Genomic DNA, 27,979 nt, shown 5'->3' with positions numbered 1-27,979 from the left:
TTTCTTTATTCATTTTCTTTTATATTATTCTTTTATCATTTACGATGCTCGTGTTGGTTTGCTTGTGATAATGTTTAAGTAGCAAAGTCTTGGCTAATGCTAACTGATGCTCAGACAACACGATGTTGATCCTGGACCAACGTGAAGGATCCTTTTTATAAACACGAGCGTTTGGTACTTAAACTTTTTTTTTTACATAACTCAGATTCAGAAATGAGAAAAAAAGTTTTGTATTAAAGTTAAATTCATGCCTCAGGTTCTCAGAGGACGTGATAACTTCTGCGTTTGGATCATACAGGACTCTTCATCGTTTAAATACAGCACCTGACTCTTCTGCGTCGGGAGCTCAGCTGAGACAAAACGTTTAAATATTTCCTCACTTCAAATCATATTTTCACTCTCAGTCTGAAAACAGGATTACCGGCCTGCTTCTGTCGTTATTTTTCCACTGCGAGAGTTTAAACAGCTTCACATCTGTCTAAAACGGTTTGAAGCTCACCACAGCTCGATGCCTTTCTCATCTCTCACTGTGGTAATGTTAGTGGGCAGTTCTGTAACCTTCAGCCTGCTGCACCTCGGCTCGTGTCGCAGAGAAGATGAGACCCGACTCCGCACAGTGTGGCGGCGCGGGTGGGGGACGAGGAGTCCTTTCAGATTTCACAGCTGATAGAAGGAGTGAACAAGCGTGGAGAGAAAAGCCCGAGTGTGGCGTGTACCTCACTGCGTCAGGACTGCAACACACACAGCGCAGTCACGACACAGCGGCCGCATCCGTTCAGCTCCAGTCGCCCGTGCGGTCGAATCCTACACGAGGCAGAGGTCTCCATGTGAGCCCCCTTTATCGCTATGTTTGATGACAAACGCTTTCCTGTGACTGTGGTTTAAAACAGCAGCCAGGACAGGTACGAGATTTGACCGGAAAGGATTTGTCAAATGAGCTCTCGGCGCGGGTCTGCTACCAACCCCCGGCGATGAGGATCACATTATCAGAGGCTCTGATAGGATGTGACCTTTACCCCTGGAAGCTTTCCACCTTTCTGTGGTTTAGTTTTAACGCCTCAAAGGTCTCCCTGCAACAACAACTCAAAATCTCACAAGCAGTTACTGAAATATACTTTATTGTTCCAGAAAAAGACAAGAAGGCATGACAGAAAACACAAGAAACAGGATTAACTGAGACGCTTTTATGTAACGCTAATATTCAATTTCCTGCCCTACAAATCAAAACAACAGCTGCCCGGCGAGGACGCTTTCCACTGTTTGTTCATCCGCCGCCGTCCATTAATGAACGCTCCCCTCGTAATGGGTTTCTATGTGATTGCAACATAAACATGATTAACTGGAACCGTGATGCAGGCGTCTCATTCCATCCCAGGCAAACGGTTATTTCACGGATACCCAGATATGCCGATTTTTCTCCGCTGCGCGCACGGATCATTGGAGTGGAATTAAAAATGCCTCGGCAGGTTGGCTCTTGTTCCACGTCAAAGTGAATCAGTGCTGCTTGTTGTGAAAGAGTCTGAGCGGTGCGACCGGGACCCGTGTTTACAGAAAAAGGGGGAGACTCGGAAATGCGCAACTTTAAATAAAAGGCGCCCATATGAGGACACTGTACGTTTAAAGAATCTTAATTTGAACTCAAAACACAAGGCTGGCTTCACCCTAGATAGCGTTCCCTAATTCCTTACATCCTCTCGTACGTCTCCTTATCTTTAAAAAACAGAAGAAATGGAGCAGCGGCGGCCTCTGTGTGCTCCAGATAAAACAAGCCGACCAGCACCGCCTCCGATACTGCAGAACACCATCACATTAATATTCGCGTCCCAGAGTGCTGTTTTGATAAATAAAGTCCGTTTCAGTCCGCTCCCGGCCGGTACAGGTCCTTCACCATATACGGTCCCTCCAGCTCGTAGCCCATCTTCCTGTAGTAGTTCCTTGTTCCTACACCTGCAGGATGAATCACAGCGTTCTCAGTGTCACAGGACCCAAACATTCACATCACCGGCTCCTGATAATCTCTCAGTCTGACACACGCAGTGACATTATTGGCTCGTCACAGATAAATCTGTGTTGTTCACGAGGCCTCAGCACACCGGGCGGGCCCCCTGTTTGATTTGGCAAAGTCTCATCCCGGGATCAAACCAGGGATCCTTCTGTTGTTAGGTGAATGTGTAAACCAGCACTTAAAAAAATAAGTAGTCAGTTATTACAGTGTACAATTCAGTCTCGGCCACATCTTCAAAAACACTTTTCCTCTGCTCCTTCAGATTAAAAGCATCAAATTTCTGGTGAAGGGTAAAGATTTTTCCTCCTTTCACTGTGGTCTCCGTGGTTACAGTTACTAAAGATTGTGTACTTTTACAAACTAAAGTGTTTGTTTTTTCTGTGTCAGAACAGTTCACATCGTCTGCATCGACTCACCTGATATAACAGCCAGTTTGCAGGAGCCGTGCTCATCCCTGGCGATTCTTTCAGCCTCCTCCATCAGCATCATGCCAAACCCCTGCACACGCAACACAAATACAATTGGTTTGAAAACATTCAGAGCTTCTGAGGTTCGGCCGGTGTGGAGAAAAACTCGGAGAGGCTCGGAGCGAAACCGTCACGGGCATATCTGTTGTTGTGTGTGCATGTGTGTGAAAGTGTAAGCCACCTGATGCTGGAACTTGCTCGGGTCTCGGCTGCTCACAGGGACCACGCTGCCATACACGTGCAGCTCACGGACAATGGACACGCCTCCTTTGAGCTCCGGGCGGAAGGACTGTGGAGAGCAGCGGCGCAGCCGCAACAGACCGATCAGGATGTCCTGCTCAGGGTCTTCATAGGAGAGAAAGGTCTCCCAGCCGCTGTTGGCCACATAGTCTCTCCGTATCAGCTCCACCTGCACACAGACATCTGTGTTAGGGAGCATCAGGAAACCACAACGTCTCCTCGGCCCGTCTCACGCTGCGAGTGAGGGCGTCGGTTACCTGGTAAGGTCGGACTTTGTGGTGGATCTCTTGGATGCCTACTTCCCGGGTTCTGACGTCACGACACTGCAGGCGCACACACACACACACACACACACACACACACACACACACACACACACACACACACACACACACACACACACACACACAGAGACTAATTAGAAAGTCCAATCACCTCACAGCTGTTACAGCTCATCAGTATAATGCTCCTGCACATGCAGCTTATATATAAAATAGGGGTGGGGGAAAAATCGATACTGTGTAGTATCGTGATATTTTGTATCGATGCAGGGACAGCAGAAATCGATATTTTGTTACAAAAAAAGGTTTTTGTGCTCTGACTTCAGAGCATGTTGATCCTTTTTCTGAGCAAGAATCCTGACATTCCTTCACTGTCCAAATGTGTTTACCGGTTTTTGGCAGCAATAAACATGACAGTTTACTTATTTTAATTTAAGACGTTTTATTTTAATTACGTTTAAAACTTTTTTATTTAATGTAAAATCATATTTTGTTTTAATTTACTTTCAAATTCTTCAGTTGCTGAATGGGCTGCATAGTTTTCATAAATAGCTATAATTGTACCAGATGGTTGCATTCAGTTAAGCTGGACTAGACTGTAATACAAACCGTTCAGTTTGTCAACAATAAAACTGAAATGAGAGAAAGACTGAGTGTGAGACTTTGATTTTAGATAAAATGAATATTGATAAAGTTTACCTTTATGGACAGAATCTGAATATCGCAAAATATTTTTAAAAATTGCAATAATATCGTATCGTGGGATGTTTGGTGATTCCCACCTCTAATATAAAACAGACTTTTATCATCTCAGATTTCTCACAAGTTAAATGTGGCTCCACGTCTGGACCTGCAGTCTAACTGCACACAGTCACAAAACGATAGACAGGAAGTGTGACTGTGGGCTGCGGTGTTACCTGCTCCTATGCAGATCTAAGCCACGGCTCAAGCCACAGGTGAAACGTTTTCAGAAAGACGCAACACGTCAGCGAGCTGTTGCTGGAGGTGTTACCGTGTTAGACGGTCGTAAGTCACTGATGACAGTATGGAGCCCCATTAGGGATCTGGGGGTGTGGGGGGGCTCGACTGTTTATCTGTGTAAATGGTGATCAGCTGGTTAGCCGAGGCGTGTCCCTGCTGTAATGTGAGGAGCTCTGTCGGCGTGTGCAACACGAATTCAGACCACAGCAATGCCTAAGATCAAACTGGAGCCTCGTTGGCACCGGTCCCTCCTCTGCTCTCAGCAGCTGTCTAAGCACAGATAAAGGGCACTTGCTGTTACCACGGTAACCGCTGTGTCTCCAAATGAACCAGGCCTGAAATCTTACGGATTCGAACTTTAAAGCTTTCTGTTTCAAGGATGGCCAGCTGTGTCTTAAAGGGGACCATTTCTGCTCATTTCCAGCCTCAAAGTTTTATCCTTGGATTCTAGAGGAGCTCAGCGTTGCAGCGGCGAACACTACGCATCCCCGGGTCGAGGCCAGGAGGAGACTCGAGTCCAGTATCAGGAAGCACTGGCTCCAAGCCCGGGTAAAGGGGAGCTATCATCTTTCCTAAAATCAAATGTGCACGTCCATCTGCTACGGTGACCTCTCGGGAATAAGTACCTCACCTGTAGAGTCGCTGCGCGTGACTCCCAGCTCAAACTAATTCGTATTCATCCCGTCTGACACGAGTCGTTTGAGCTCCACCTCCTCACTCGAAGGCCACATTCATTCAGCTGTTCTGCCCTCGAGTGCTCACGGCGGTTTAAAGCCTGAACTACAGACTTCATCACAGCATTAGTTGTGTTTAAAACAGGGAAAGAGTTGAGGTAAACAAAGAGGAGCAGCTTTCTGCAAAGTTTGCAGCGTCAACAAGAGAAGGAGGTCATGTTTGAATAATTTGGCATCACAACATCAGCATAACAGCGCAGAGCTGCGTGTGAGATCGACGCAGCGTGATTCTGGTTCGTAGCCGTGTGTGGAGCTCAGCCAGACAGGCGTGAGGGTAGTTGGTGTTTTTGGGAAGAGCAACGCAGAGCTCTTTCTGTGGTGGCGTTTCAGCTCGGCTCTCGCTGTCTGATAACGGCTGCTTTTTAAATCCAGTCTCTTTAACCCTAGAACACTATCGCTATAAATAGTAACACGATCACTAATGCCGAGTGATTTTTACCCGATATAATATAACCAATGAAAAGTAATCGAATATATCAAAATATGACAACACATGACAAATTAGAGTGGTCTTCTTTTACTTTCAACTGTGCCATGTCTAACAAAATGAAAAATAAAACTCCTAAAACAAAATAATGACTCTGGAAAGCTGGTCTTTGGTCCACCCATTCCTGGGACATTTGAGACTTCCCTGGTGAAGGCACAGGCTCCTCGACACGCAAACAGCTGCAGGGGTGAGAAATCATGTAAATGTATTTTCTCGGGTGTAAATCACCCAGCGATACTGTTCTAGGGTTAAACGACGCTCTGCAGCTGCTGACTCTCGCATGTGCAGCCCAGCCTGGTGTTTTCAGCTTGGCTGGGCTCGTACCCACGTTCTAATCTACTTTCCAGCATAAATTCAATAAATGCTGGAGGAGGTCGGCTGGGCGGGAGGGTACGCAATTCTGTGCTCCAGCAGTCCTCAGCTACACCTGTGTGGCATTTTAATCTGTCATCTTACCCACAACAGCTACAGCGGGAAAATTATTCTCACAGTCAGCATTTGCACGTTGGCACTTGTCGCCACTCGAGTTCAACTGTTCTCCCCTTTTGTCGGATCAAATCCCAGCTGGAAAACACCGTTAGCTTCCTCCCTTAAAATAAGCTGACGCACAGCATGTCAGGCCTTATAGTCTCACCTCAGTGCCCATGTCCTTCATCCTGGCCAGTGCCAGCTCTCTCAGGTTGCCGTGCTCCACACCAGAGCTCACCAGCGGCATGGGGATGTCCCTGATGGGCGGATGATACAAGAAATGACTGAACAGCAGAGGCGCTCCACATCTTTGGTACAGTACTGCACTCGTGGTTTTCTGCACTAACAGAATTTCTTTTTTATACAGAAGCAGCTCTGCTGTCATGCTTCACGCTCACATTCACACCTGAGGGAAATTTAGAGTCACCAGTTAACCTGACCCCGCCCAAACAAAAACACTTTGGGGTTCCTGTAGGAACCGTTCATCTCAGCTTCATCTCCACATTTTTATTCTTGCATTCCATTCCTGTAGCTTTGCATAAGTCACACCTCAAATTAATTCCTATTAGACGTATAAAGCATCTGCAGATTCTACTGTAATAATCGTCGCTGTGGTGGCTGTAAAAAGACAAATGAGTTTTTTATATTACATTTGGATTGTACTCAGTTATGGCCCAAAAAAGACATTTTGCACACACGAGGATATTTAATATATTTAAGGAATAAAATAAAATAATATAATAAAATACAATCCACTGAATATTTTGCAGTATTTTGATGTTTTTAGCACAAAGTTACCTGAAAAACTGGCCACCGTTCTTTTTCCCGGTGTGTGTGTGTGTGTGTGTGTGTCAGTGCTGGGTGAGCCCCATATGTGAGTCACTTCCTCCACAAACCGCTGCCTCTGTGCATTTTTATTACATTCATTCAAACACATCGACCTGTTGGAAGCTGTACATGCATATTTATGAGTTTAGCATCTTTGTTCTATGAAATAACCTCAAACAGTTACTGACTGCATCTTTGAGGCTTTCTCCTGATAACAGAGTTTGTTAAACTTCATCACCCTACAGATGCAGCTCTGAAGCATGACCTGGCTTTAGCCATGTGCTGGAATTATTGAGAATCGTGCACGCAGCTCACGTACCATCAAGCGTATCCACTCACCTTTGCACTCGGTACACTCGGGTCCAGGGCGGCACCAGCGCCAGAATCCGAGCCACGAGATCCACCAGAGCGCTGGGCGTGTAGCTCTTGTACCGGCCGGTCTTCCACAGCTCGTACAGACCCGTGCCTCGGATGACCAGGGTGGGGTACAGTTTCAGTCCATCTGGCCTGAAAGCTGGATTTTCAAAAAACTCCTGGAACAAGCAGATTCATGTTGCACTTTAAACTCACCGCTTAACAGAGAACAATTCACATTTGCATCAAAGTTTTATTTCTGGAATGAAGCAGAGAGTTTGTTTGAGCTTCTTGAAACTGATGAAACGGGGTCAGAGAGAAAAGGAGGAGCTGACTTCATTTATGTGACTTTTCCACACGGGTCAAGAAAAACGGGCCTCTGCAGAGGCAACGAGATCGGCTAGAAGCAGCATCCACTGACACTCAGTTATTCAGTGGGAGGAAAGAAATGTCTGGGTCTGCGCAGTAAGAGGAGTCAGTGTGATTTCCAGTCATGCTCCTCCCCTCTGCGCACGCTATCATGATCAGGACCGTGAAAATCTGGAGTGGAGGCGCATTCTCCAAAATAGGCCGCATTATCGGTATCTCATAATCTCCCCCTCTCTCGTCACAGCTCATAATCACACGAGGACATGTCCCACACGGCCCTGCAGTGCAGCTGAAGGGAGGGAGGTGAGGGAGGAGGGGGAGCCGATCCGACAAATAACAACGCTTCGATACCAAAAGAAGGAGACCTGGGACTGGGGGCGGCGAGTATGCACCTGCTACTGGTTTGGACTGTAAATTCACAGCTTCTGTTGGTTGGTAGAGAAGAACCTCGTTAGGATGCCTCCCTGAGAACAGGAGCATCTGTACACAGGAGATAAGTGAGGGAGGAGCTCAGGTTGGGAGGAAGTTGTAATCGAATTTCTTTATCAGAACGAGCGTGAAGTGCAAAGTTCTCCTGTTGCTGCCCTTTGCAGATTTAAACTGGTCTGGGATGCTGCAGACAGCAGCGGGCCCATTATAATAGGCAGCAGCCACAGATAACAGGAAGCATGACTGATTTGCGTTTGCATTCATCTCGACCAAAGACAATGAGGAGCCCCCGCCTCCGAATGCTCGCAAACAGAGGACCTCAATCAAACTATTATTAGCAGCTGTCTGTAAACCAGTGATATACAGGGTGGGTCATTTATATGGATACCCCGCAATAACATGGGAATGGTTGGTGATATTAAAGCCCTGTTTGTGGCACATTAGTATATGTGAGGGGGCAAACTCCTCCAGATGGGCGGTGACCATGGTGGCCATGTAGAAGTCGGTCATTGTCTTTAGTTTTTTTCAATAGGAAGAGGGTCATGTGACACATCAAACTTATTGGTAATGTCACAAGAACAACAATGGTGTGCTTGGTTTCAATGTAACTTTATTCTGTCATGAGTTATTTACAAGTTTCTCTTTGTTCACAGCCATTGACATGTCGAAGAGGTTAACATGTGAGGAGCGAAATTGTGTTGATATCTGGTGAACGCAGTAACCGGGTCATTGCAGCAGATTTCAATGCAAGACACCCTACGAGACCACCCATCTCCCATGCTACAGTCAGCAAACTGCTTGCTAAGTTTGGTGAAACTGGTTCAGTGTTGGATTTGCCAAAATGTGGATGCAAGAAAACTGTCACTAATGAAGAAACATCAGTGGCTGTCCTAGCTTCATTCAGCAAGAGCCCACAGCGTAGCACTCGCCGCATGTCACTGGAGAGTGGCATTAGTCCAACATCCCTTCGGCGGATATTAGCTACTCACAAATGGCACCCTTACAAACTCCAGCTGCTGCAGCATCTCAACGAGGATGACCCAGATCGGCACAGAATTTGCAGAATGGGCAAAACAAAAACTGGAACAGGACCCTCAGTTCACGCAGAAGATTTTGTTCAGTGATGAGGCAAACTTTTATGTGAATGGTGTTAACAAACAAAATCACCGCTATTGGCCTGACACTAACCCACAGTGGATGGATCCCTCCAAGACTGTTGGAACAACAAAAGTGATGGTTTGGTGTGGTATATGGGGCACAACGACAGTGGGTCCATTCTTCATCAATGGAAACCTCAAGGCCTCTGGATATTTGAAATTGCTACATGATGATGTGTTTCCCTCTTTATGCACTGAAGCTGGCACGTTCCCTGAGTTTTTCCAGCAAGATGGTGCACCACCACATTATGGGTGCAGGTCCGAGCATTCCTAGATGAACACTTTCCTGGAAAGTGGATTGGTCGTCGTGGGCCAGTTGAATGGTCCCCAAGGTCTCCCGATCTGACCCCCTTAGACTTTTATCTTTGGGGTCATCTGAAGGCAATTGTCTATGATGTGAAGATACGAGATGTGCAGCACCTGAAACTACGGATACTGGATGGCTGTGCTGGCATTTCTCCTGCGGTGTTGCTATCAGTGTGTGAAGAGTGGGAGAAGAGGGTTGCATTGACAATCCAACACAATGGGCTGCACATTGAACACATTTTATAAGTGGTCAGAAACTTGTAAATAACTCATGACAGAATAAAGTTACGTTGAAACCAAGCACACCATTGTTTTTCTTGTGACATTACCAATAAGTTTGATGTGTCACATGGTCCTCTTCCTATTGAAAAACAAAAGTTGTATCCAAGATGGCCGACTTCTACATGGCCACCATGGTCACCGCCCATCTGGAGGAGTTTGCTCCCTCACATATACAGGGAGTGCAGAATTATTAGGCAAATGAGTATTTTGTCCACATCATCCTCTTCATGCATGTTGTCTTACTCCAAGCTGTATAGGCTTGAAAGCCTACTACCAATTAAGCATATTAGGCGATGTGCATCTCTGTAATGAGAAGGGGTGTGGTCTAATGACATCAACACCCTATATCAGGTGTGCATAATTATTAGGCAACGTCCTTTCCTTTGGCAAAATGGGTCAAAAGAAGGACTTGACAGGCTCAGAAAAGTCAAAAATAGTGAGATATCTTGCAGAGGGATGCAGCAGTCTCAAAATTGCAAAGCTTCTGAAGCGTGATCATCGAACAATCAAGCGTTTCATTCAAAATGGTCAACAGGGTCGCAAGAAGTGTGTGGAAAAACCAAGGCGCAAAATAACTGCCCATGAACTGAGAAAAGTCAAGCGTGCAGCTGCCAAGATGCCACTTGCCACCAGTTTGGCCATATTTCAGAGCTGCAACATCACTGGAGTGCCCAAAAGCACAAGGTGTGCAATACTCAGAGACATGGCCAAGGTAAGAAAGGCTGAAAGACGACCACCACTGAACAAGACACACAAGCTGAAACGTCAAGACTGGGCCAAGAAATATCTCAAGACTGGTTTTTCTAAGGTTTTATGGACTGATGAAATGAGAGTGAGTCTTGATGGGCCAGATGGATGGGCCCGTGGCTGGATTGGTAAAGGGCAGAGAGCTCCAGTCCCACTCAGACGCCAGCAAGGTGGAGGTGGAGTACTGGTTTGGGCTGGTATCATCAAAGATGAGCTTGTGGGGCCTTTTCAGGTTGAGGATGGAGTCAAGCTCAACTCCCAGTCCTACTGCCAGTTTCTGGAAGACACCTTCTTCAAGCAGTGGTACAGGAAGAAGTCTGCATCCTTCAAGAAAAACATGATTTTCATGCAGGACAATGCTCCATCACACGCGTCCAAGTACTCCACAGCGTGGCTGCAAGAAAGGGTATAAAAGAAGAAAAACTAATGACATGGCCTCCTTGTTCACCTGATCTGAACCCCATTGAGAACCTGTGGTCCATCATCAAATGTGAGATTTACAAGGAGGGAAAACAGTACACCTCTCTGAACAGTGTCTGGGAGGCTGTGGTTGCTGCTGCACGCAATGTTGATGGTGAACAGATCAAAACACTGACAGAATCCATGGATGGCAGGCTTTTGAGTGTCCTTGCAAAGAAAGGTGGCTATATTGGTCGCTGATTTGTTTTTGAATGTCAGAAATGTATATTTGTGAATGTGGAGATGTTATATTGGTTTCACTGGTAAAAATAAATCATTGAAATGGGTATATATTTGTTTTTTGTTAAGTTGCCTAATAATTATGCACAGTAATAGTCACCTGCACACACAGATATCCCCCTAAAATAGCTAAAACTAAAAACAAACTAAAAACTACTTCCAAAAACATTCAGCTTTGATATTAATGAGTTTTTTGGGTTCATTGAGAACATGGTTGTTGTTCAATAATAACATTATTCCTCAAAAATACAACTTGCCTAATAATTCTGCACTCCCTGTACTGATGTGCCACAAACAGGACTTTAATATCACCAACCATTCACATGTTATTACGGTGGATGCATACAAACGGCCCACCCTGTAGAGTCAAACGTGAGGTCGATGGATAAAGCGTGGCCCCAGTTGGCTCGTGCATGACAAAAATGTGAGAGACCAACAAAATCATTCAGAAAACAATTGCTTTAAGTCGTTGGCATAAATCTGGTGCTTCAGTTTATTGAATTACAAGATGTTTTTAAAATCTTACAGAACTGCTAACAGCCACGTTAATATTTCTTTACATGAGTTTAGCAGACAGACAGCCGCTGATCCCCGTCTGTCTGGTCACGTAGTGTCAAGAACCTGAACGAGCTCCCGGTGTTTAAACCCTCGAGGGGGTCGACCGCTTCCTATTTAAACACCTGGGACTGAAGAAGCCTCTTGAACGAGAGCTTTAACAACCTAACAAACTTAAAGAAGCCCACTCATCTTCTTTTCGAGCTCTGCATGATGTACAGTCTGTACTGATGTTGTGATTGATATGGAAACGTTTGCTCAGCCTTTTTGAAATGTTCTTCTGTTACTGGCACAAAATGTGGTGAAGACATAAAATAAGGACCTGCTATTACAAAGGAAGTACTCCACAGTGTGCTACTCCAGAGGTTATTAAGCAAACTAAAGTGAAACATCTTAATGCAAATCTAGGCACTCCTCTCTTCTCCATTTCCCCCACCTTTTCTGATCATTTCTTCTTCCCGTCCTTCAAACCGGCTGTTCCTGGATGCTCCGTCAGTAACAGCTTTAGCTCGGATTTTTATGGAAAAGGATCCTGAAAAGCTTAGTTTGGATCCTGGAGTGAAAATTCATATTTTTTACGCTCCACTCACTGGCATGACGGGTGTCATGGAAGATTAGATATGATGAGGAGGAACAAAGGGGAGTCACACACAAGTTGTATAATGTAAGTGTCAGTGTGATAAAAGAGGCAGAGAGGAAGCCGGTGTGACTGCTGGAGGAGACGAGAGGAACGTTACAACTGGAGAGGAGAGAGAAGAAAGAGATCAAGTGAGAGACAACGGAGGAGAAAAGGAGACGCGAGAGAGAAAATACTCTGGGCTGTCTGGGAGAAACACAGACGACAGAGAGGACGAGCGACAGAGGAAATGCTGCAGGGAAGGAAACACAGATACAGCTTCCTGTCACAGTCCCGCCCTCCACGGTACAATGTGAGTCACATTCACGGGCACGACGGCTTCAGTGAACACACATGTACGTGAGGTTTGCTTTGAAAGAAGTCCACAGCTGACGTGCACCAGACTGGAGACGCTCTCACGGCTGCACACCTTCCTTATTCTGCTCAGAGAGAAGTCCTACTCTGCTCTCATGAGTCGCTCCGCTCACAGACACTTGCCATATAATTATGTTTGAAATAAAGTCCTCCCTGTATGAAGGTGAGGATTGTAGCATCTGCCAATGAACTCCTCACACCTTCACAATAAAAGCAGAACTTCTGTGAAGAAAAGTGGGACACATGTCCCCCAGCGAGATATCAGAGACCAAAACATGACTACTTCCAGTTATTGCTGCCAGAGCTGTTCTAGACTAGAATAGACTAGAATAGACTAGAATAGAATAGAATAGAATAGAATAAACCTTTATTATCCCACCGTTGAGAAATTTGGGTGTTACACAGCTGTTACAGAAGGGGGAATATAAACTATAGAAGGAAGACACAAAGTAGTCCTATACACACAACTGAAGTTCATATGTACAGAAATATGTACACGTGTGTGTGTGTGTGTGTGTGTGTGTGTGTGTGTGTGTGTGTGTGTGTGTGTGTGTGTGTGTGTGTTGGGGGAGTGATTCTGGTGAAACGTACAGTGAACAAAGAAGCCGATGAGCAGGACGTCCAGCCGTCTGACAGCTGCTGGTAAGAGTGACCTCCTTCCTGTAAAAGTCTGTTGAACGAGCCGCTCAGTGCTCACACAGGCTCATCAGGGGTGGGAGCTGCTCAGTGACTGGAGGCTACGTCCACACTGGCCCGGATAGATTTGAAAACGCTCCGCGTCCACACTAGCGTTTTCAGTCGTTTTCACAGAGTTGTGCGTCCACATTGAAACGGTCGAAAACGCTCACGTTCCAGTCCTGCGCATGCGTGAAACGCAAGAAGATTCGACCTGCCTCATTTCTGTCTGCTGTTTATTTGCTTTCCGGCTCTTTGAAACGTTGCAGCAAAATGTGGAGGAAAAGCACCGAGTTTTTAAATGGACTCACAATGAGGTGGAGTTGTTGCTGCGAGTAACACAGACTTAATGTGGTGTTTGCTGTACAGTGCAGCGAGGAATGCTCAGACCTCTACATCAGAGAGACCAAACAGCCACTTCACAAGCGCATGGCACAACACAGAAGAGCCACCTCCACAGGACAAGACTCAGCAGTCCATCTGCATCTAAAGGTCAAAGGTCACTCTTTGAGGATGCCAATGTTCACATTTTGGACAGAGAGGACAGATGGTTTGAAAGAGGAGTGAAAGAAGCATCTATGTCCACTGTGAGCGACCATCTTTGAACAGAGGCGGGGTTTACGACACCAACTCTCTGCCATCTATAATCCAGTTTTGAGATCCTTCCCAGACGCCTTAACGCCCACTCACATCCTGGGCCATCTGACCTCAGGACATCACATGATAAGGTGGGGCCAGGTTTCACAATGAACACACCCGAAACTCTGGCTGATTGGGACCCACGCCCAGTTTCCCACCTTGGCTCAGACGATTAGAGGATCATCAGGGGGTCCTTTTGTCCCTCTGTGGGGGGAAACTCCCACTAGGTTTATATCTGGGACTCTCCACCATTTGACCTTAGAACTGAAGAAGCTTCTCGGATGAAGGTGAAACGTCTTCAAGTAACTTAAAGAAGTCCAGACGCTTTTCTTTGCAAGCTCCTTTGACTACGATGACCTGGATGACTGAGAACCTTCACAGACAAGTTAGAAGGAAGTTAGCTCGCTAGTTTCCACCTAAACATTTCATACCATGTTCTGACTGAGAGATTTTTGAAACTAATTCAAACGTACAGCTCTGCTACCACTTCCAACATAAATGAAGACAGAAAACTAAACAGCAGTGGCGTTTGCAGGGTTACTGAAGTTGGACTACCTGGTAGAGGTGGGAATCACCATACATCCCACGATACGATATTATTGCAATTTTTTAAATATTTTGCGATATTCAGATTCTGTCCATAAAGGTAAACTTTATCAATATTCATTTTATCTAATATCAAAGTCTCACACTCAGTCTTTCTCTCATTTCAGTTTTATTGTTGACAAACTGAACGGTTTGTATTACAGTCTAGTCCAGCTTAACTGAATGCAACCATCTGGTACAATTATAGCTATTTATGAAAACTATGCAGCCCATTCAGCAACTGAAGAATTTGAAAGTAAATTAAAACAAAATATAATTTTACATTAAATAAAAAAGTTTTAAACGTAATTAAAATAAAACATGTCTTAAATTAAAATAAGTAAACTGTCATGTTTATTGCTGCCAAAAACAGTTAAACACATTTGGACAGTGAAGGGATGTCAGGATTCTTGCTCAGAAAAAGGATCAACATGCTCTGAAGTCAGAGCACAAAAACCTTTTTTTGTAACAAAATATCGATTTCTGCTGTCCCTGCATCGATACAAAATATCACGATACTACACAGTATCGATTTTTTCCCCACCCCTACCTGGTATATAATGTTGTGCTACGTGATTGCTAGCGACACAGCTATGTTAGCATAACATTAGCACAGTGAAGCTGGAGGATGAACGCCAACTTTTTTCCCACTGGATAAAAGTTAACGTGAGGGATTCTGGTGGTCAGGGACAAATGCAATCGCATAGCAGGATGCTGTACACGGACCAAACTTCAGTCAGGAGAACAACTGAGATTATTCATCCACAATACGAGGTTAGTCATTAATATACTGCAACAACATGAGAACAGAACAGCTGCGAGAGAATTCAACATTAATGAATCAATGTTAGGGAAGTGGAGGAAGCGCAGTTTTTGGCTTTCCCCATATTTCAACAGTGCTTCATCTCTTTGCTGTGACTGTCGGCATATTTTGCAGACGATAATGGTTGTAGCCGCTGCGATGCTTTCGACCAAAACAGGCGCAGCTTGATGACATCATCAACATGCGCTATCGCTAGAGCGGTATAGTCAAAATCTCTATCGTTGGCCAAATTTATATCGTTTCTATCGTATATCGTTTATATTGCCCACCCCTACTGCACGTGGCTGGAAAGACAATAAAGCCACTGGACCTGTGAGAACCAAACAAACTGCCCACATCACGCTGTGCTGTTAGCCAAGGCTTCTACAAACTCTGACATTTTAAACTTAAGTATCTGAGATTAAAACATCTTTTTCAAACATGTCTTCACTTTGAGCTGAGTGTGAAAGCAGGTTACAGCTAATCTCAGAGCAACACGGCGGTTTGGGGTCTTTTCATCTCTGTATCAGATTCTCCTTCAAAGCGAGCCACGTATCAGACGCAGCAGCTTAAAAACGAAACACAAACACGGTTTAATTATCAGGTACGAGAGGGGAAATCAATATCACTGCTGGTTCTTACACAGCCACTGTCATATCACCTGCACCGATTAGTCATATCTGCTCTTTTCCTTCATTGCATTTTCATCACCTGATTTCAAAACAAGTGGAATGAGCTCAGAGGGCACGCAGCTTCAAACCGAGTCGTCATTTACGTCCTACAGTTTGGCGCTCTGGGAAGGCAGCCCGTCTGATTCTGCGCATTCAGCCATGTTTCCAATCACAGCAGCAAACTGAGCCCGTCGTTGAGTGGCATCTGACAAGACTTCCATCAACTGTGAGTGACTGTCGCCGTCTTCTCCGGGTCTATTTTGAGACGCTACACGTGGGACATATTTGGTACTATCGCACTGTGAGGTGACGCACGCTGCTGCCATGCAGAAGAGGGAAGGTCTGACTACTTTTTCCTCAAACAATAAACCTGATGATCGACCAAACATGCTATTTTTAGTCTGGAGCTTTTAATCATTTTGTTTCTCAAGAACATGTCGACACACTTCTGACCGCTTACAACTTTTCTTATGAAGGAAATCCATAAAAATATCCAATCAGGGATTCGATCCTGGCCAACGCTGAGGTCCAAAATAATCAAGTGACCAGTGACTACTTTTTTGTTTAAAAAAAAGAAGACGAGGATCACAGAAGTAAAATTTAAAGCATAATGATTCAAAATTATGCAAATTACACAGGAAGTCGCCCCTCCCCCCTCTGCTCCTCAAGCACAAGGGTCACGTGCGGAGTGAAGCAGAAAAAAGTGCGAGAGAAAGAGGCTCGCGCATTCACTTCAAAGAGCCGGCTCTAAGAGGCGGTTCGTTCGCGACCGACACATCACTACGTGGCGGTCTGCAGCTGGACGCTCGTTAGCACGGGCAGAGAGCTCTCACTGTTCGGGCTGGAGCTGAACAAAAACTCCCTGATAGCGACTGTGTTGAGTCTGTTCCTTCCCATCCCATGCAAGGACACCTGGGTTGGCTGGTAGACTGTTTACTTAGCCTGGCAGGGCGAAGGACACTGTCTCAGCTGAACTATGGACACGCGCACACACACACACTTACACTGATAAGCACACACTCATCCCCCCTCCCTTTCCAACGCCTTCGATGCTTGTTTCCTGCGAGGGAACACGGCGGGCTGTGTGCCGCGCTGGAATGGTAGCGCTGTGCAGGGCGGCTGCTGTGTTTGCTTCGGATTACTCCTCACCCCCCACCCACCCCTGTGGCTTGTCATGTCTTCACAAAGTTGTGCTGTGGACATTTATGTGCTTTTTGTGCAGAGGAGTTTTTTTGTTTCCTGTTCTCATGCTGTCCTACTATGGAAGCACAGCATGAGTAGGGGTCTCTTTTTTTCCTCTTGTACTTTCCCACTGTAGTGTACATTTCAATGTTTTTTTCTCTAATGCTACCAATCTCCAACCTGTATCCCCATGTAATGTCTGTGCTATATGTGTAAGGTCGGGGGGGGTCCCATTTCACTGCAGGGCAACCTGCATGTGACGAATAAAGCTTTGATTGATTGATTGACTGATTAAAAGCTGCGTCTTTGAAACGTGTTGTTTGAGCAGGAAGGCACAACTTTTAATTTGAAGTTTGTGTCTCACTTTTTTGAGTTTCACCATCATTTGATGTTTCGTTAGTGAGTGTTTGCAGAGCGGTCGGCACCTTCCATCCAAACCGTGGCGATCTGCTGGTGACCAAAGCGGTCGAGAGGACACTTTTGGTGCAGCATCTTCTTATTCAGCCTGACAGCACCCAGCACAGCTGCTGACCTCCAGCAACCACCAACCAGCTGCTCGCTGAATGCACATTTTTCCTTAGCGACCAGAATTTTCCAGGGAGGCCACCAACGAGGCCTCAAAAGTAATGCGATTACTGTAAGGACTCACAACATTTCCTGTATATGCAGAAGACAGGGATTCACAGCACTGTACAAGCAAAAGGCTGCCATCATTTAACCTCCAAAACCAAGTCCACTCGCCCCGGTGGAAGCGGTTCCCTCTTATTGACAAAGTAATACCGATAACCTACCAACCCTCACTCGTTCCTCGTATCCGTTCTCACCTTCAGCTCAGATTAGCGGTAAAACTGCGCTAAAGAGAAAGAAAAAAGCTCACAATGAACTGCTCCACATCCCTCTCCATGCCCACGTTCGGCAGGTCTGGCATCATGTGGGCGACCACTTTGAAGCCGGCATCCTTTGCCAGGTGGAAAGACTCGCACACAGCTCGCACCGTGTGGCCTCTGCACAAACACACAAGCAGAGAGTAGCTGTTAAAGCCTGCAGGCTGCAACCCCATCAATAATAATAATAATAATGGATACTTTATTGATCCCCGTGGGGAAATTACTCTCTCTGCATTCGACCCATTCACTCAGTGAAGCAGTGGGCAGCCACTAAGCAGCGCCCGGGGAGCAGTGTGTAGGGACGGTACCTCGCTCAGGGGTACCTCAGGGTAGCCGTTCAGTGGATTCGAACCCCTGACCTTCCGATCATGGGGCCGCCACTCCACCTACTGAGCCATCCCCGCCCTGCTGTCACATGACTTCTACCCACGGACCTGTTGGTGTCGCGGGCCACGTCTTCATAGACGCTCTGGACTCCTATCTCCAGCCGGGTGCATCCGTAGCCCAGCATGTCGCTGAGGTGCCGCTTCAGGCAGTAGTCGGGCCGCGTCTCGATAGTGATCCCCACGCATTTGGTATTACTGCGCTCCGAGTACCTGCAGGAGAAAAACATTCCCAGTTACTTGTGCTGATGTCGTTTCTGCTCATTGGGTGTTTTTAAAATATCGCTTTCATGTCTGTGTGATAATGTCTTTTTAATTTCACTATTTAGTCTCACAGAGTCTAAATGTTTGAGTTGCTCCATATGAAGGAAACATATTACTGGGACCATTTAGCAACATCAATTTACAGGCTGCGAGTTTGCTCGGCTCATTATCCCGACAGTTAACACTAACCTCACATTAAAGACACACTGATTAATCCAATAAAGAAAATGCATGACAGGGGGAAATGCTAAATGAGACATTAACAAGTGTTTTGTTTGCAAGTCACTGACACTTTACTGGGTATGATCTGGATCTACTTATTAAGAGATGTGTTTGTCCTGCTGGATTCAAGCGTTTTCTTTGAAGCTGTCTCTAACACCATTTCAAATGGATTCAACAAATACATCTGCCAACTTCTGACATAATTACAATACATTTTGAGGCTCTCTGGGTTATAAGAGGCAGGAGACGCGGGAGCAGTGCATGAGTCAGAGCAGCCATTGGCCGGGTAACATCTCAAATGAAGCTTGTGGTTCGTCCAGATAAAAATCTGCTTTATTACAAACAATCCCAGCTTATAAACTTGGATTCAGATCTCTCTGCAACTCTGCCAAAGTCCGTGAGTCTAATCTTTCTGCAAAGACAAACACTTTCAGTGAAATCTAAACTGTCCTGCTGAGACTTCTTCCATTTCAAATCTGACTGAACCTGATAGCATCTTGTTCATATTAAGTGAAGTCTGTCAACAGTCTTGGCATCAAACAAAAAATCACACACTTGATAAAGAAAAGCAGAAACTTTAGAAAGTCCCGACTGGCTCGTCCCTTTAAACAATTTGTCTCTGAATCACATATTCAATCAGACCCTTTGTTCGAATTCTTTATAATCTCTATTTCTTTATGATTTTCAGTGCTCGAGTCGCCCCTCATTTCTTTCTGAGGTGCAGTGATTTATTGAAATCATGAAAGTACAGGACATGAGGCAGAAACAGTTTGCACAAGTTTAATGATCTTCAAAGTGAATATTTGGTACGACCACCTTTAGTCCGCTCTGCACTCTGCATCTTTTCCATGTCAGTAATATTTGGAACAACGTGCAGTATGATCATAAAAGCTAACCCATTAAATATTAACAGTAGGCCACACTGCTCACTAAGTGTCCCTGCATGCACGTGACACAGGCTGACTAATAAAGCAATAAACAACAAGGACGCCTGAGATGGAGAACAGAGCAACATGTGACGCAGCGCGGTCACTCGTCTTCTACAAATCTCGAGACAGAAACAACATCGAGTCCAGTGATGCTTCCAGACTTATCTGAGTGACTGATCGAAATCACACACACACACACACACACACACACACACACACACACACACCTCTTCTCGTGACACTGGCCAGGTGTCATTCTCTCCGCTCCAGCTGCTCTGATGACGATTAGCTGCCTTCACACCGGCTCATATTCCTTCAGACTTTATCTGCTGGCAATAAACGTCCATCTTTTACAGTCTGCTGGCTGATTTACACCAATTACAAGAGTTTATGCTCCAGAGAGAATGATCAGATTGTGTGAGATGAATCAATAAAAAGTCTATTATCTCGGGCGATTATCTCGAGGTATCTCACTGCTGCGATCTGATCAGGAGCAGAGTGAGAAGCAGAGACATCAAATGCACACGACTTTTTTCAAACACACACACACACACACACACACACACACACACACACACACACACACACACACACACACACACACACACACACACACACACACACACAGAGAGATAAGGGCAGCAAAACCGAGTGTTTCCTGCAGACGCAGCCACTGCAATTACCGTAATCCTAGCATCTTAACAAAGCATGCTGTTAGAAGTGCAGGGAGGATTCAGGCACACTTTCACACACTTCCCGCAAACACACTCGTGTACACACACGGGACATACATCAGAAGAGACACGCAATCGCACAAACTAGCCTCTCGGGCCTAATCGGACTTTAGGAAAGCAAATAGCTCCTGCACACAAACAGGCTGATGCGGCTGGCCGCAGACAAACCCATTATTTGGTCCAATCGTCTCTATAAACCTGACTCTGAATCTTCTCCAATCATCTTGGTGTTTCTACTCATCCACACTGAGCAGCTGCGGGACAATTTCATTCAAAACTGGCCACAAGTGGCCGAGTGAGAAATCGATGGGAGTAAAAGCAGAGGACTCATCAGAGTGACCTCGATTATTCCTTTCACCCGAATCCTGAATGAACTCATTCAACAGTTTAATGTGTGGATTCCTCATCAACGTCTTTTTACTTCTTTCAGGAAGTCTGGTGGTGACTGAACTAAAGCAGAGTGGAATCAGGCTACTTTATTACTGCATGGCACAAGCAGGGGATGCTGGGAGTCCCAGTATTACACTCATGCTGCACTGGCTTCATTTTTATTTTTCAGCTGATTATATAAACATGTAATGAAGGTTAACACGTTTGGTGACACACAAACAGCGATTCCCAAAGAATCACCAGCATGGTGTGCAGCACAGCCTCTGAGGAAACAGACCTGATGATGTACAGCAGCAGTCACAGGTTTGGACACACCTTCTCATTTAATGGTTTTACTACTTCCTACCAAGGTTATTGTCGTTAACGAAAACTAGAAGTGAAAAACATTTTCATTAACGGAAATAAAAAATAAAAATAAAAACAAAAAAAGGAAAACTAACTAAAACAGTAATGAGTGTTCACAAAACTAACTAAAATTAACTGAATTTATAGCAAAAATGTGTTTAGTTTTCATTGATGTGTGCGTGTCAAGGGTGAAAATGAAGTTTAGTTTCCAGGTTTTTGCTTGCTGTGTCTCATTATGCCAGCAGGTGGCAGCACGTTAGTCGAGTCGTCTGTGTTGCTGCGTCCACGCGCAGAATCATGTCAGGAGAAAGCGCCAGAGTCCAATTTGGGATTACTTTGAATATGACTGTTTTGGATAAAGCAAGTGTCTTGTAGTGGAAAGAGACAAATTATGAGGGACATTTCTAAAGGGAAAAAAATCCCACAAACCTTAAAGTGCGCTTGAAAAGCTCACACAAGAAGGCTAACCTAGCTTACCTTGAGAAGGGAGCACACTCAACCCTCATCCCCAGAAACAGAAGCTAACCCAGGCAAGGCAGCGTGATGCATCCCGAGACAACAGGACGAGGATATCTACATAACTGTGTGAGTCAATTGCCTTCAAAGAGTTTATCAATTCACTTGAACCAAAATTACGAACACACGGTGCTGCAAGAGTTAATAGTCTCATTGGGGCCAAGATATACATTTTATAGTTGCCTGGTATCAATGGTTGTTCATCTGCCTTTATTTATTTAAAGAACCCATAGGTGGGAATGTGAGTTGTCTGTCTCTGCGTGTTCGCCCTGCGACAGACAGGCGACCTGTGCAGGGTCTGGTAGCTGGAATAGCAACATACCCAAGGATGAGCAGAAGAGCATGACTGATGTGATGAAACTGGGATTTTGTTGCACTTAATTATTGCAAACAACTAAAACTATAACTGAAACGAATCAAAACTAAACTGAAACTAAGGATTTTCACCAAACAATTGGTAAAAACTAATTAAAACTGGTATAAAATTGAAAATCTGAAGTCAAAACTAAATAAAAATAAAAACTAATGAAAATTGTAAAACTATTAAAATCCTGCTTCCTACATTGTACAAACTGAAGACATCAAATATATGAAACCAGATCTTTGGAGGCAAATAAAAAAGGTTAAATAACTCTAAATATGTTTTATCTTTCATATTCCTCTAAGCTGCCGCCCTTTGCTTGTTTTGGCAGGGCTGCAAACCTGAGATGGTTTCACAGGTGTGCCTGTCAGGGATCATTTGTGGAGTTTCTTGCTAAAACCTTGAATGTGTGCAGTCACAAAAACCATTAAGTGCTACGACCAAACTGGCTCACATGTTTATGGAAAGGAAGCCCAAGAGTCCCTCTGCCGCTGAGGATAAATTCATCCGAGTCACCAGCCTCAGAAAGCGCAGGTTAGCAGCAGCTCAGATCAGATAGATGCCACACAGAGCTCCGGCAGCAGACACATCTCTACATGTTCAGAGGAGACTGTGTGAATCAGGCCTTTATGGTCAAACAGCTGCTACGAAACCACGACTAAGGAAAAGCATTTCATGAAGCTCATCGAAGAGCAGTAATCACAGCAAAGGGGGCTGTTTTAAAGAATCTAAAATATAAAACATGTTTTGGGTTATTTCACACTTTTTTGTTTCAATCGAGAGAATCTACAAAGTAAATAATCATGAAAATAAAGAAAAACCATTAAATGAAAATCTGTGTCCACACTTTGGTCAGAAGAGAGAGCTGCGTCTGGGCAATCAGCTGATCCACCTACTGTTGCCTCAACATAAATGGTCTCAGCGGAAGAGACCGTCTCTTCTCTCCCGCCATCTCTCAGGGTTACAGTACAGTAGCCCTGAGAGAGACACAGGAAACGGGGAGAAAAGGCCGAGGTGCGCCACATGACACAAGGCACTAAAAAAACTGGCTTATCGAGTAATAATCCAAATGTAAAAGTTACGTTTCAGATCACCACCAAAATATACAGAAGAGGTCAAACAAAACAACGGGTGACAGAAAATCTGTTAGAAGATTGCAGGTAAGACTCAGGTAATAGTTTGATGTTAACATGCAAATGGACAGTCAGAGTAAAATGAGATGATCAGAAGGCGAGAAGAGCTCAGTGAGTTCAGGGAAATACTGAAAATGGTGAAGTAGCTCCCTCTTGTGGTTACAACCTTTACACATTTTCTGAAAATCCGATGGTAAAAACACTGCAGCTGAGACCAGAGGCTGCAGGGGCGAGTGGCCGTCAGGGAAACGTGCAAACAGGCCCTGCTGCCTACAGGAAAAACCTCTGTCTAATAATCACTGCAGGAATCGACACATCCCAAAGACGTCAGCCGCTTCACAATCTCTGCATCACTCGCTGCGAGCTTTTTGAAACCAGCATGAAATCCAACCTTTAACTCCGACATTATGTCATTGGAGATGTTCTCATGTGCCTTTTCACACAAAAGCAGGCATTTACTAGCATGGAAGGGTCCAAACATGCTACCGTTGTTATTCTCAGTAGTTCTAGCATACGTGACCGTTTTAACATCCTTGTTATCAAGAGAGATCCTACTATGTGTTCTGCTCTTATTGTGAGACACAGACCCCTGCCAGGCTCAACGCTGGAGTTCATTAAATACCTGACAGCCTCAGCCACGTTGTTAGAGGTGTGTCCTGACAGGGCGTCGTGAAGGTTTCTGATGAAGTAGTCTCTGTAGTCCTCAGGCAGAGCCATGAAGGTCCCGCCCATCACGATGAACTCCACTTTGTCGACGCTGTGGCCCAGCTGCTTCAGCTGCAAATCACACCCGAGGGTTGGGTACCATTAAAGCAATGGACTTATCTGCATCTTCAGCTAAGTGCAGCAATGCACCATTATTCAGCAGAACGATCATTTTGTTCCCTCAAAAAATTAACTGTAATTAAACTTTAAACAGCTAGTGCACATAAACCGGACCCCCCACAGGCAAAGCTCCATGGAAAAAACAAAAACTGTGTCCAGTTTAAAAAAAGATCCACATGAACTGTTCCAATGACTGACTTTGCTCTGCTGCGAAGCACTAATGGGCCCATAAATTTAAATAATGGCATAATTAGGGTCAGTGAAAGCCTCGACACTCATTACAGCACCTAAATATATTATCACCGGCTGATTTGTGGAAATGGCTCATCTAGAGACCACATAAAGAGACACACTTCAATCGAAACACCTGATTAAGGTGCTTCCTGCTTCTGTAATTTCAGGAAAAGCCAAAATAACACGAATAATCAAAACAATGTCAATTTTTAAAAAGTACACCGTAGAAAATCACCGACCTGCTCCACTCGATGTCTGGTCTGCAGGTAGGGGTCGTAACGAGCTCGGATGGCTCTCATGGAAGTCGGCTGTCAGAAAGAAGGGGAGAAGCAGGAAGGACGTTTAACGTTTGCTTACATACAAAAGACAGACATGTGTTCCACAGGGTTCTGTGCTAAGAACCTTACAAACCCGTTTTATGGGTTAAATTAAAAAACATGGCTCAAAGTATCAATGCACAAAATATACAAACTTGATGTATGTGGATGGCATCACTGTGGCCTCCAGTAACACTGTGAGGAACCTGGGAGTCATTTCTGAACAGAGCGTGTCCATTGAGCTGAATGTTAAACCGTTTCGGAGGAATGCTCTTGTTCACCTGCACAATATCTCTGCAAACATCCTGCCTCATGCTGAAGGACCACTTCATGTAACTGTTACTTCTAGGCTGAATTACTGTAGTTATTATAACGGATTTATACCTCTGGGTTCTTCACTGTAGGGAAGTCACAAACAAAGACAATTCTCAAACACGACATCATAACGTGATGTGAACTTCCCTAGAAATGTAGCTACACGTGTGTGTCGAGGCACATGCGTATAAATGCTGGTCTCTACACAAACACAGCGAGAGCACTGCCACGATTCGATTTTGTCCGTAGCTTTTCTAAACCGGCTCCAGGATAAATCCAGAATTCATTTTTAAGTCTTTGTCCTCACAAAGTCCTGGATGATCAGGCAGTAAAGACCTCGCAATAACATTTTATTCTGACGAGCACGTTGCTCTCTGACTGCTTATTTGTGGATTTGAGAGTTTCTGAAAGTAGAATGGGACGCAGAGGCTGCTGTGGAAACAGCTCCCAGTTTGGGTTGTGGAGACAACTTATTTACTTTATCAGGCTTCAAACCTTCCGAGCAGGCATACACAGTAGATGAAAATCAAGGTGCTTCACCTCGTAGCCAGTGTAAGACTGTGTGGAGTACTCAAAGTCAGAGTCCGGTCCCCCGGGACAGTAGCTGCCAGAGTGAAAACAAAAAACTGATTATTAATAAACTCCTGTCAGCACTTCAAGCTCAAACATGTCAAAGCTTTTACATCTACCTGGCTTTAGGGTTTGTTCGGTGTACCACAGTATGACCACTAAATATACTTACACAGCACTGATACTGCTCATGCTGAAGCAGCTCAAAGATGAAATATGTCCTCACAGATTTTCTCTCATCAAAAAGCAAAACTTACACACAGATGTTGCCTGTAAAGCTGATGTGAGGACATCGATGAGGTTTACACATCACAGCTACGACTGCAATCTGCAGTAAAAACACAAGTTATTAAATCTGCTCCCATTTTGGGGGTTAGGTATTGTGAGAGATATAATTTCCATATAGTCTGAACGTTCATGCATTTCCAATCTTCACTGTCCATCTAAAGCAGAACTGAAGGATTAAACCCCATCAGTGTTGTATGCTGTACTCATCCTATACCAGACATAAACACACACACATCTGCTAACATGTGACTCCAAACTATTACTCAACAAGCCACTTAGTGCATTTTATTTCAGCCTTACTGAACCTTAACCTGAAATATCAGACTGCAGGACAGAGACATGGACGGCAGAATAAACACAACGTACCCCGCTGGCAGTGCGGATAGGTTTGGCCTTTAGTTTGGGCACCAGCGCTCGACGGTACTGCGGTGGAACAGCTGCGATGATATCCACCAGTCGGGGCTGAGCTTCAAGTCCATATTTAGCTGAGGCCTGAGTCTTAACTCTGTTTGAAAACACAAAATGCAACTCGCTTAAAACTCACCTAGAACTGAAAATTGTACAAAAAACTAATTAAAATTGTTCTTTAATGCAAACTTATTTTGGTTTTATGGCACAAAAAGCTTTTTAAAAAAGTTGGAATAGGCGCATGTTTCCCACTGAGGAGATCAACGGCTCTGGTGTTGACAGGAAGAGGTTTCTCGTTGTTCCTCGATGTGTTTCAGCTGCTCCTTTGTCATATTAATTATTCAATAATGTGCTAATGTCTTTTGCACATTGTGGTCTAGCGTTGTCTTGCTTGACATCTGGATGACAGCATTGATTCCTTCAAAACCTCCATAAATCGTTGGAGGTTTTGGAGCCCCTCAATGCATTGAGGGGCTCTTCACAGATGTACAAGTCACCCATGCCAAGTGCACTAAGGCACACACACCAGATGTTTGGTTGTGAAGTTTGCATGAATAACAACAACATCATTGGCCCAGACTACAGGACTGCAGCACTTAGATGACCACAGGCCCAGAGAAAGACCCACGTCTTAAACATAGGAGGGGGGGGGAGATCTACCATCTATACTAGATTCTTAATTATTGTAATATGCAGCCTATGTAATCTACACAGTAATCACATGACTGTTTCCTGCAGCTGATACCAATTTCTAATCTTTTGTGACATGGAGGGTAGACAGTTAGTGGGACCAGTTCATTGCTGTTTTGGTTACAGACTATTGTTGCACACGCTGTATGTCTACTGTATCGTTGATTACTTACTTGTTAAGATTGATGTCTTTTCCCTTCTCGTGGGCTTCAACCAGCTGCTTGATGACATCGGCAATGGTCATCATCATCAGCTCGGCTCGGCTCAGGTCACCTGACCAAGAGCAGCATAGTGAGATTACTGTCATTACAGTGAGAAGATTTATTCGCAGGTTATTTAAACAGCTTTATAATGTGCAGGAGTCCAAATTGTCGAATGCAGCTTTACGGAGTGAATCACGGTCCAATATGCGGTGTAACGGATCTCTATGAAAACGAGAAAAGTTGCTGAACTCTTCTCTGCCGAGTTATGCAGCTTCTGTCATCATCTTATGGGACCTGCCGTTAGCATTAGCTTTAAGCTACAATCACCCTCAGCACTTTAGAAAGCAGTTTGCGATGTTTTAAACGCTTTGCCACACACTCACTCTTTTTCTTTGGCTTCCCCATTTCCTTCGTTAGTCACCTAGTCCAATTATTTACGAAAGGAGGTCTGTTAAAAGTGCTTCATCTGTCTTTAAAGCCCGACAGCACTCTGGGGTAACAGTAAACAACTCCACGTTGCGACCGAACACGGCACCTGTCGTGCGGGGATAGCGGCTGTCGCAAAATAACGTAAACACACTTTCGCAGTGTTTAACCTGTCATTTATTGACGCGTAAATCTGTTCATGAGTAAAACAACGCCAGGTTTGGCTTATTTAACAGCGAGTAGGGCTGTTTCGCTAAAACATCCCAACATGTGCCGAATAAGCGCAGCTGGAAGGAGACGCGCAGACTCTACGACAGGTGCGACCACAGAGCGGCGCTCCATTCCGTCTCATAGCGACGGTCCGCGTGTGCGCGGAGCAGCTGACGGACTTGGAAGCTCTCTGACTTAAGTCTCGCAGCAAATCCCTTTTAGCCGCGAGCTGACATGGCTTGACTGATTCCTGCGGAAAGTCTTCAGGAAATGCAACAGGTGGAGGAGCTGTGGTTGTGAACCCTGGACCATCGTAAGTGTTTCTTAGACCTTAACGGGGCTTTCCACGGTGCTGTGTACTAGTGCCGGTTACTTTTGTCGGCGGTAAATGTGGA

General features: G+C 44.9%; 2 protein-coding genes across 4 annotated transcripts in view; one reads left to right on the top strand and one right to left on the bottom strand.

The window, feature by feature from the left end:
• Positions 1-1,101: 1,101 nt before the first annotated feature.
• Positions 1,102-27,596, bottom strand: elp3 (elongator acetyltransferase complex subunit 3). The gene is made up of 15 exons (XM_086264229.1): positions 27,332-27,596; positions 26,919-27,018; positions 26,014-26,152; positions 25,617-25,687; positions 25,330-25,393; positions 24,397-24,465; positions 23,721-23,875; positions 18,256-18,417; positions 17,812-17,938; positions 6,831-7,024; positions 5,830-5,920; positions 2,970-3,035; positions 2,654-2,881; positions 2,422-2,503; positions 1,102-1,947 (listed from the first exon to the last, which is right to left on the bottom strand). Exons 1-15 carry the CDS (start codon positions 27,351-27,353, stop codon positions 1,856-1,858), a joined length of 1,662 nt encoding a protein of 553 aa, XP_086120355.1. The 5' UTR covers positions 27,354-27,596; the 3' UTR covers positions 1,102-1,855.
• LOC147312202 (kinesin-like protein KIF13B) overlaps positions 27,159-27,979 on the top strand; it is a 32,305-nt gene continuing 31,484 nt past the window's right edge. Inside the window, exon 1 of one of the 3 annotated variants that reach the window (XM_086264228.1) lies at positions 27,159-27,897. The gene's annotated coding sequence lies outside the window, so the exon portion shown is untranslated. The remainder of the gene's footprint in view (positions 27,898-27,979) is intronic. The other 2 variants (XM_086264224.1, XM_086264225.1) reach the window with 2 other exon arrangements.

This window comes from Aulonocara sp. 'chitande type north' Nkhata Bay, linkage group LG15 (assembly GCF_057382095.1).
Source record: "Aulonocara sp. 'chitande type north' Nkhata Bay isolate Kocher_YH1m ecotype deep benthic linkage group LG15, A_spYH_male_GT1.1, whole genome shotgun sequence".
Classification (NCBI taxonomy): Eukaryota; Metazoa; Chordata; class Actinopteri; order Cichliformes; family Cichlidae; genus Aulonocara; species Aulonocara sp. 'chitande type north' Nkhata Bay.
The sequence above is the reverse complement of the archived record's forward strand: the minus strand, read 5'-3'. Positions and strand labels throughout refer to the sequence as shown.